Raw genomic sequence first — 11,101 nt, 5'->3', positions numbered from 1 at the left:
GGGGGGGGGGGGGGGACAGGTTCCCTGCAGGCTTGCTGAAGCCAATTTCAGGCATTTTTCGGGGTGGGCTCTCCCACCTCTGACTGAGGGAGCCCACCATCGGGCTGATTACTATTGAACCGCAGCAGACAAGCTGCCCTTCAGCTGTTTTAAGAAAGTAAAGCTCACCACTTAGATTTCTTAATGAAACCATAATAAATAAAGTTTATTAAACAACAACTTTTATTGAATGCTGACCTTCAGGCAAAGTCCACTGCTGCAAAATCCATGTTAATGATTGAAAGCAACCATGGGGAAGCCACTGACATTTCCTGGTGACATAGACTGTCTTTGTGGAGCAAACACTTGACAATAGATGGAGATGATGTGCTCTTCATCCGAATTTGTGGGTACCATTAGGCACTGTTTTGCCAGAGTGTATAGGGTAGGGGGTACTTACCTGCTTCATTCTGGGCAGGGATTTTAAACTCCCTGCCAAAGCAGGGAAGCAAACAACCTGATTGTCTGAGCAGCTGGATGCAGGTAAGTGTACGGGGGAGACAGGGGACAAGGGTTCGAGGGCCAGGTCCTTGAGGACTGTCTAGGGTTTGTGTGTGTGTACACCCCAAAATATTTATTATAAATTGGGATTCCATTATTGTTTAACTGCAATTTTAAAATTGCAATTACAGCTATTTTTTAATTTCACAATTTAAGTGTGATTTTAATTTTAACAGCCCTAGTACATACCCTTTCCATGAAAGGGATGCACCTTAGAGTCATCTTAATGTCAGCAATAATGATGGGCCACTGGCTCATGCTGTGTTTCAAACCAGCAGGTCAATTATCTAGTGTTGACAGAAGCATTAAACTTAAGGTATGATCTGAAAATGTCATATTGATTCTAGAGAGGGAATTGGAGTCAGACCGCTGTAAAAATGGAGCTTTAACTATCAGACACCAATTTGTTATGCTGGGGAAGATGACACACATTGGAAATCAGCTATAATTTACTGGCAGTTGGGTAAATATGGTGCCCCATTTGTAAAGACAATTGTTCCACCCAAGTCAGTTTCTCACCCTTTCAGTCTGGTGAACATTTTATTTGATGTGAATTTTTTCTCAACTCTATTACATTAACTATAGGAATAAAAGAAGAGTGTTGGTGACTAGAAGCCTTTATTAGTGTGTCTGTTTTAAGAGGTTGATAGGGAATAGTTGATCTTAAAGGGTCAGGCTGTGGAGTATCAACAGCCTATACATTTTGCCCAGCTAGGATTTTAAGGAACTTTTTGTGCAAGTTTAATTAGTCTCCAAGCACTCTGTTCAATGAAAGTGCTAAATTCACTTCTTACAGATGATGAAACTGAAGAAGAGATGGATCTAAATGACCTGCTGTTCCATAATTTGCAGTAGCTTATGTCAGAGTTGTAGATTAAGCCTAGAGAAGACCCTGCTCTGCCCCTCACTCAAATTACTGGACCAGAGTTAAATTTTTATTGCACTCTAGGAGCTGTGATACAATTGAACTAATGGTTATCTGCTATATAAGAAATCCGTCTTTTTAATGTTACTTTAAAGCAAAAGAATGTATTCTGACACTGCTTTTTTTTCTTTTGTACTCTGGTTTTGGACAGTATTATTTTTATTTTTAAAAAATAGTCTAACTTTATTGTAATATATCTGCAGCTAATTTTCCAGAATGAATACTTAATTAAAAAAAAAAGTTCATACTAGGTAAAAATGCATTTACTGCCTAGCAGCTGACAAACCTTGTCTATAATGAGAAGAAAATATATGCAAATGAATCATATAATGAACTGCTGTAAGTAGGAGTTATTCATTACACAGTTCTCATAATTTATATGATTAACTTATAGTTTATTAACATTTACAATCTGAAATCTTAATTTTATTTTCTTCAATTAGGAACAGAATTTGTTAGGAGAAGAGTATATCTAGTAAGCTCTTAGGCAGAGTTATGGGTGTACAATTGCCCAGAACTTGGTACTTTTGCCTCTAAGATCTAATTCCCCCTTTGTACTGCTCTTTTTAAAGCCAAGTTTTTTCACCAGTGATTTTATACAGGAGGAGCAGCAACTGTGTTTAATGAGTTTGTGGTCAGTCCTTCCCAGTGGAGTTGCTTATATCACCCCCTGCCCTCCCCCACCCATCCACCCACCTGTGATGGTGATGAGTTGCACACGTGCACGCATACACCCCTGTGATGGTAATGAGTTGGCATCCTCATTAGCAGAGGTGCTTGAGGACTACAAACTAACAGTAACCCCATAAACTGTTGTTGCTTTTGTCAAAACAGTGGAGATGTAATGAGCTGCAGATGCACTTGAAAGAATCTGTTTGTTTCTGAATTAAAGTGAAACCTTAAAAGCAGGAAAAATAAAGAAAAAATCTGATTGCAAAAAGTAGTTCTCTCCTACAGTTCATTTCTTTTCTTTTGTAGTAGATTCTAAAGACCAGTTCTCTCTCAGTCCCCCTCTCAGCCCTTGATCAAGGACTCTGGGTTATAGTATAGCTGTAGTTTTTGGCAGCCAGTAAAGCCATGTAAGTTAGAAAATCTCTCAGGCTGTGCTCCTAATTACGCTGCACCCAGGGCAGCTCTGCCAATGGGGGAAACAGGTGAATTACAGACCATTCTGCCCCCATTCTCTTACTCACAAACTTGTTCCTGCTTCCCTTCTCCTCCATCCCTGCTGTATGCTCAGCTCAGGCAAAACAGTATCTGCCCTGGAGTCTGATAAGAGGTTGTGAAATGAATACCTCATGCCTGTGTGCATTGCCCTATTTTCCTGAGAAGTCCCATTGTGGCTGAATATAAGGGCAGTTTCACTGCAGCGTTACTGCACTGAGGAAAGCAAAGGCTTCTTCTGCTTGGTAGAGGTGATCAAGAGTGATGTGATGAGATGTGATAGACTTATGGTTAAATCCGTCTCTGGCCCGGCCTGATCCCTCTATAGAGTGTTTCTGGCAATTTTCTTGCTTCTGAGTTGCATCTGTAACAGGTCTCAAGGGTCTGCCATCCTGGTACCTAGTGCTTCTGGGGTTCAACCCACCTGCTGGCTCTCTGTGGCCTGGCCTCACCCCCAGTTTCCTGCCTGCCATACCTTTTGTTACCGTTTGTCTCTTTAGAAGGTAGTCCATGGGGCTGGAAGTAGCACCCTGTTTCCTTTGGTTGCCAGCTCGTTCCTTGCCACCCTCATGCCTAGGGCCTGGGTGCCCCCTGATGTGATTTCCCTCTTTTAAAGGAACATTCCTTCAGGCCTACAAGCACCAGTTGGTTTGTTGTCCCAGCCTTGGCTGCCCTTTTCTCTCGCTCAGCCCTGGTCCACTGTCTGAGACCTTGGCTCTCAGGCCTTGGCCTTCTCCATTAGGTTTTATCTCCAGTCTCTGACAGTAGGGTGTGCCTTGTGGGCATCCTACCCATGACCACCTCCTCCCCTGTAGCCAGCAGCTGGTCCTGCAGTCCACAGGTACAAGCAAAAATGCTTTTAGGCTAAAATGCTTCCCCAGCCTGGCTCTGTCACCACAATGAGAATGAATATACATGTATAACTAGAATAATTTAGCTTTGGTGCCTAGTGCCACAGCTTCTTTTCAGACCTCTGTAATCTGGCATTCCTTTGTGCTGGCAGGTCACAGTCCATATGAGGCCTTAGCTGTGGTCTTGGCCTTACAAAGTTTATAGCCACACTCCCCTGTGTCACCTCCCCACTAGGCCTGGCAATCACAGTCTGGATTGGGCTTCCCTGTACCTGGAGCAAGCAGCCATTTTTCTTGAAAAGGGCTGTCTATTCCTACCATTTCCTCCAGGGTCCCTGAGCTGGCTGGTTCCTCCCTGGCTTGCTTCTTCAGTAATGGAGTAGGAGCCCCACTGCAGCATGCCACACCCAGGTGCATGTTTTGTGCACATGCTAGTGATTTTTTTCAATAACTGAGAGCCTATTCTCATTCAATATATGTTGGTAGCTGTATAGAAATGTGCCACAAATGTGTCACAGGACTGAGTGTTATCACTGGGTTGCACACAATGGCTGCTTAAAATTTCACAGCTGCAGCTGGGAATAAACTGGGTATTAGGCGGATGTAGCAATGGTATGACTGTCCAATGATACTGATACAAGCTGTTACATTCCATGCTTCTGTAGCAATGCAAGTGTAGCAAAACTGTTGCAGCATTATAACCCCATTTTGTTCAGTATTACTAGAGCAACCAGAGGTGATAGTTACAGTGGATGGGCATTTCCAAGCAGAGGTTCCCTCTTCCCTTTTTAAAGTGGTCACAAGTTCCATAGCCTCAGATGCAAAACCCTGATCTCCAAATGGGATATAACGTATTGTGCACTGGCTTATGTCCAGAACTGTATAGAATAACATTAGGACAAAATACACACCATGCACCAGATCTTATGCCACTTAGGGTGCAGACAGAAGTGAGTTTTCTTCTATGTCCCCTGAAAGCACTGTATGGCCATGACAAAACAAGTGCATGGCTGCAGCGCACTTTAAAAGGGCCCAATCCCACTAAAATCAGAATTGTCATTGTATAAGGGTTCAGATGAAGATGCTGCAAAACAGAGTGGCTTCAGTAACTTGTATCTGCGCTGCCTTTCCATCTGTGTGCTGTTTTCAAAATGGGAGGGGGGAGGAAGTGCAGGGAGTTTGGTTCAGGGTTTTTTAGCCCACACTGGAGGGTGGGGCGTCAATCCATCTACTGCACTTTTTTCCTATGTACACTTCTCTATATTTTTGAGTTCGAAATCTTTGTAATTATAAAAATTGTTGGCTAAAACTGGAAATTTATTTGACAAACTTCTTCAGTGAAGGATAACTAAATTAGAGGAAAGCTTAAATAATTTCTAATGTTAATAACTTAAAAGAGGACTTAATTTTTGTATCCTTCTTACCATAGATGCTAGAGAATCTAAATCCTTCCCCTGCCTCCTAGCCCCTCTAATATTGTACATGGTATTAAGTTTGAAATTAAGCACTCAAAAGCAAGGGTATTTTAATAAGTTCAGGTTCCTGGGGGACATTTAATGAATCAATGTGAACATGTACATTTTTTTCCTACTCGTTACTAAATGCTCAACAAATTTTATTTAAGGCCAGGTGTTGTTACCTTACTCACTTGAGTAGTTGATGCAATTACTGAAATGAATAAAACAATTACAGGTTTTCCCAGAATTTTAAAATGTGCTAGAATATACCCAGAATTAGCCTACACCAAAAATTTCCAGCTTCTTTCTCAGACTTTTTTCATTAATAAGAATGTTCAGATTTAATAGACAGTAGCCTCAAATGCCATTCTTATTGATGATATTTAATGCATTTTCTGCATGGTCCTACAGTGAATTTCATTTTGTTTGAAGTATGACTCTTGGACTTAGTTTGAAATAAAATCCAAGCACTCTTGAATTTTCCATTTTCTCCAATTAAAGACCTAATTTTGGGTCTTCTGTATTATTAAGCCTGGAAGGAAGTTTGGCCCTGTAAATACGAAATGCATATATATCTATGAGGTAGGAAAATATACTGAATTACACTTATGGATTAAAAGATTGATTAATACCATTTTATGAAGCATTGGTGATAGGCACTCCAAGAAAAATCACCTATTACTTGAAATGTTAGTTTTCTTTGCAGTTGACCAAAAACTCCTCCGAAACTTAATTTAGTTATCATAAATATGCTTCACTTTACGATGGATAAGAATGCTGCTTCATATAAATCAGCGCGTCTTAGCTCAGCATTGCCTAACTGGTGTGCTGGGGCATTTTGGGCTGGAGCCACACTCCTACCCCCGCTGCCTGCTGCTGCAGACACAGACAGGAAGCGTGGCTCCAGCCAGGCAGGGGGTGTGGCTCCAGCCCAAAATGCTGTCTGTCTGGCTCTGCACCACCCCTCCCCATCAGCGTCTGGCTGCTGCGTGCCATGCTCTCCACCCCTCCGCATCCAGTGTGCTGCAGTGCCCTTTTATCTAATTAGGTAAGTGTGCCATGGGGTGAAAAATGGTTGGGAAAAGCTGTCTCATCTTGTCTTAAGACACTACTATTGGGGAAGTGAGCCATACTCTTTCATTCCCTCTCCCTTCTTTCCCTCTCAGGCCCCATTCCCCTAAGTCCCCCTCCTCCCATGCCCATCCCACACACGTCAGGGTTTTGGTTCTTCACAATAAATCATGTATAGTGTCTTTCATCCCAGAGGATTATAAAAGCTGGATGTTGGCCACACAATTGTAGAAATGGACAGTGATATGAAACCATGATTCTCCCAACTGCCAAACTTTTATCTTTCACCATGCAAGAGGATGCAGCATCTGTTTCTGTCTCTGTCCAGCCAAGTCTTGGGTCACAAAGATTCCTACTGCATAGTTGTGGTGGGGCTGGAGAGGGTGCCCTGCAAAGGCTACTGCTGTCTGATTTTGAATTGAACTGTGTAGAGCAGGGGTGGGCAAAATATGGCCTGCAGGCTGGATCCAGCCCCCCAGGCAATTTCGTCCAGCCCATGAGTGCCCACTAATTGACTGTACCCTGCTGAGCCTGCACATCTCTTTCCCATCCGTGTGCATGGAAGGGCCTGGTCCAGCCAGCATGTATAGCTTCTGGGCAGGGCCACTGCTGCAGCCACTGGGGGACTTGCTCAGCTTCCCTGGCCTCCAGCAGCTCCTGCTGCTTTCTCAGCTGTAGTGCTTATTCTGGGCACCAGGTAGGGAAGCAGCAGGGAGGGGGAGCAGCACTGGGCAACTGGCCAGGGGGGCAGTGAAGACATGAAGCTTGGGTGGGCAGGTTGTGGGTTTGTGGGGTGTGAGGGAGGGTGGGGGAGTGCCCCCTTCCACACACTACCCCATGGCACACAGCCACTGTCCCCAGGGGCAGCAGCAGCAGGCAGTGAGTCTTCAGGGTGCTTTTGGCTCAGGCAGGCACTGCTGGTGGCATATGGCCCCAGCCAGTTCTGGGAGCTGCATGTGGTGGCAAGGAGTGGAGCCAGGCCAGCACACCTCCACCACACAGGGCTTCCCATGACTCGCATGCAGCTTTGGACACTCATGCACCACTGGGGGAAGTCCCTGCGTGATGAAGCCAGCTGCCTTCCTCGCTTCCCACTGCCATGTGCAGCTTCTGGGACACCTCCAGGAAGCAGGAGGTGGGGCTTCCCTCCACTTCTGGTGGAGTCCTGGGACCTGGACATGGCAGCAGGGAGGAGAGGCAGCTGGCTTTATTGCATGGGGTTTCTGCCCTGGTGGTGTGTGAGTGCTGGGAGCTGCACGTGTACCATGGGGAGCCCCACATGATAGAAGTACGCTGGCCTGGCTCCACTCCTTGCTGCCATATGCAGCTCTTGGAACTGGCTGGGGCCATGCGCTGCCAGGCAGCAACACCTGAGCAGGCCCCAAGCACCCTGAGGCCTTGCCACCTCTGCTGCTCCCAGCAGTGGGAGCTGTGTGCCATGGAGGGGTAGTGTGTGTGGGGGGTCCCCATAACCTCTCATATTACCCTACACCCACCACCACACATGGCCACACTGCTTCAGAAACCCCACATACACCTACACCGCACCATATATACACACCCATCTGCCCCCAGCCACACCCCACACAATATACAAGAGTAAGACTTTATTTTTGAGCTATTATGCAATCGCCTCCGTATACTCTATACGAACACAAATCATGACAAAAATATCTTCTGAAATAAAATTAAAATATGTTATACAGGCAGTCCTCGACTTACATTTTTAGTTGTAACATTTCATACTTACAACTTTTATAAATTCACACGCTGTTTTGACTTTTTGGCATCAGTTCTGTCTTTACAATGCTTGATCTGATGCCATGCCAGTGAATAAGTTTTTTGCTGCGTTGCCCATCTCCCTGGAGAATCTGTCCAAACTTCCTTGGACACTTCCTTTAAGAAAGCAGCCAAGGCTCCAGAAAAGCCTGCAGCCAAGACTCCTGAGAAGATTCCAGCCAAGAACCCTTCAGAAAGTCCAGCAAAGTCACCTCAAAGAAATCCTTCCAAATCACTATGATTGCTATTTACAGTTTAAATACATTAATGTAGCTATATTACTCATCTATAATTGATTGAATACAAGATTCTGGGTTAATTTTTTTTTGGTGAAAATAGGGTATCGGGCCTTGGTTCGGGAGCCAATCCCCCATTTATAACATTGTTTCCTATGGGAAAATTGGTTCCGAGTTGCAACATTTCAACGTAAGACTCGGTTTTCAGGAACCAGTTGTGTTGTAAGTCCGAGGACTGCACGTAGTAGATGTTTGACTTTTAATGTATAATTTGGTTGTTTTCTGGTTCCAAGGTGGCCACTTCCTCTTCTTTCACCAAAAGGAGTACTTCAGGGGACAAGGGGAAGGACTTCCCGTGGCAAAGGCCAAGGGTTAGAGGGTAGGACGACCAGGGGGGTGAGACACCTGTTAATGGGTGGGGCTACCCTTGCAGTCCTTGACACCTCACCAGTAGAGTGTCCAAAACGCTGGCTTGCATCCATAGATGCTTCTCAAGCAAATCCCGGGACGTCATTCTCCCCTTGTACTCAGCCTTGGTGAGGCTGCAGCTGGAGTACTGCATCCAATTTTGGGCTCCACAATTCAAAAAGGATGTGGAGAAGCTTGAGGGAGTCCAGAGAAGAGCCACACGCGTGATCAGAGGTCAGGAAAACAGACCTTACGATGACAGGCTGAGAGCCATGGGGCTCTTTAGCCTGGTAAAGCGCAGGCCCAGGAGCGATCTAATGGCCACCTATAAGTTTATTGGGGTGACTGCCAGTACCTGGGGGAACCTTTGTTTGCCAGAGTGCCCCAAGGGATGACAAGGTCGAACGATCATAAACTACTGCAAGACCGTTTCAGGCTGGACATAAGGAAGAATTTCTTTACTGCCCGAGCCCCCGAGGTCTGGAACAGCCTGCCATCGGAGGTGGTTCATGCACCTACCTTGAACAGCTTCAAGAGCAAATTTGGATGCTTATCTTGCTGGGATCCTATGACCCCAGCTGACTTCCTGCCCCTTGGGCAGGGGGCTGGACTCGATGATCTTCTGAAGGCCCTTCCAGCCCTAATGTCTATGAAATCTATGAAAATACATTAAGCAGCCTTCCAGCTGAAATAATTGCCTGAGCCTGATGTAGAGAGTTTCACAAAGTTTAAACTCACCTTGAGAGCTGAGCAATGAAGACTTACATTGTTGCTGGTAGCATGCACAGTTCTTGTTTCCACCTTCAGCTAGGTTTTATTATCCCAACTTCTTTTTTTTCTCCTGTCTCTAACTTGTTTCTCAATTTAATTTTAAACTTTTATGAATTTTGGGAAGGTAGGTTATGTTCCCATTAAAAATTCAGGCAGGTTCCTTGTCAAATACAGGATGCACCGAGGTGGACCTTTCGAGATACATTCTTAGTAATGGGATTTGAACAAAGAAAGACAACACAATTATTCACTTTCTGCAGTGCTCCCCGGACTGCCAACAGTAAGCTTCTTGCCAGTTGATAGATCTAAGTAATTAATTCCAGCAAATGATGGCATTACTGACATTGAAGTTAGCTCCCTCGCTTCTCTAATGTCTTCTAGCTTGGTGCCTTGGCTCAGTCATTTCCCATGACCTAGCCTGAGGAGCTGAACAAATAGAGATAAATGTTTAGGGACAGATCTTTAGCTGTGGTGAAGCAGTACAGCTCTGTTATCATGAGAACTATGGTAACTTACACCAGCTGAGGATCTGACCTTAAATATACTATGAATGACAAGTTATGCTACATGAGTTGGGCTATATTATCTTATAGCACATAACTAACACTTCACTAAAGACAAGTTTGTCCCACAACATTCAGAACTGTTGTTGCATACAGTACTTAGCATATGCAAATGCAGCTTGATGGCTTCCACAAGTCTTAATTTTCCATTTCCTCCCTTTTAGGATTTTTCAAAGATGACCGTATTGTGTTTTGGACTTGGATGTTTTCTACTTATTTTATGGAAAAACTGGCCCCCAGGCAAGATGATATGCTCTTTTACGTCCGCCGAAAGCTGTCTTATGTTAGTGGTGATACAACAGAGGAGAAGAAGGTAAGTGAATAGCAATATAACATTCAATATATTATAACCTGGAGACTTTCTTTTACTAAGTCAGCACAGAATTTGATACTCTGCAGTGCTTCACTTTTTTCTAAAGCATTCCAGAGCCACAGTAGATTAAGGATGGGGAAAGATTGAGTTCAGTCCACATCAGATATTTGTGAGAAATTAGTATTTTACCACAGACTATATTTTGAAGTGTAAATATGCAGAATAGTAGACTTCAGAACTCAAGAACCTGAGGGATGGGTGAGTGGTGATAGTGCTTGTGTCATAGTTACTTTTATCAGTTTACATTTGGAAAAATTGCACTAACTTGGTTCACATCCAGAAAATTCCATTTTGCAGTGGTAAGGACTACAAACTTTTTTTAATTTTATATTTTTTATTTACATATAACTCATACATTTTATTTATAACAAATAGATAAAGCCTGAGTCATCCAATTTATTGAGAAGTAGGATTTTGACCTTGGCTACTTTGGGAATTTTGGAACAGGTAAAAATGGTGGGGGGGGAGGTCTTTCTTTGTTTCTTAAACTTCTTTTCTGCTGGAATGCTTGGTACCAAATTCATCAAGCTGTACAGGCCAGAAGAGGGGCATGGAGTTGGTCTGTGGGCTAGATGAGGCCCACAGACCAGTCCTGTGCAGCTGCAGCGTGCAGAGATGTCTCTAACAGAGGTGCCACAAAAGGTACGCACTCCAGCTCCACATCCTGCATGCAGGGTGTGGAGTTGGTCTGAGATCAACAGGCAGCACCATGGCCCAGATGCTAGGGCTCCACAGGCCAGATCCAGTTGCGAAGAATTGCAATAAAATCCTAAGTTCAGGATCTCAACTGAGTAATTGTTTGTTTGTTTGTTTGTTTGTTTGTTTGTGGCTGTCTTCAGGAAAGAATGCATGGCAGGATATTTGGAGCCTTAGCTTCTGGAGGAAAAGCTGCTTTTTAAAAACTATAATGGTGCTTGAAGTTTCACAGCCGTACTACTGTTCTATGTAGCCCCGCCCCTACAA

The 11,101-nt window shown here is 44.2% G+C and overlaps 1 protein-coding gene across 4 annotated transcripts in view; it reads left to right on the top strand.

Moving 5' to 3' along the window:
- KIAA0930 (KIAA0930 ortholog) overlaps positions 1–11,101 on the top strand; it is a 160,801-nt gene that overhangs the window by 92,496 nt on the left and 57,204 nt on the right. For all 4 annotated transcript variants that reach the window (XM_019515920.1, XM_019515921.1, XM_019515919.1 and 1 more), the window contains one exon: positions 9,930–10,078. In XM_019515920.1, coding sequence (XP_019371465.1) covers positions 9,930–10,078 — 149 coding nt within the window. The remainder of the gene's footprint in view (positions 1–9,929; positions 10,079–11,101) is intronic.

This window comes from Gavialis gangeticus, unplaced genomic scaffold (genome assembly GCF_001723915.1).
Source record: "Gavialis gangeticus isolate Ggan-Ray unplaced genomic scaffold, GavGan_comp1, whole genome shotgun sequence".
Lineage (NCBI taxonomy): Eukaryota > Metazoa > Chordata > Crocodylia > Gavialidae > Gavialis > Gavialis gangeticus.
The sequence above is the reverse complement of the archived record's forward strand: the minus strand, read 5'-3'. Positions and strand labels throughout refer to the sequence as shown.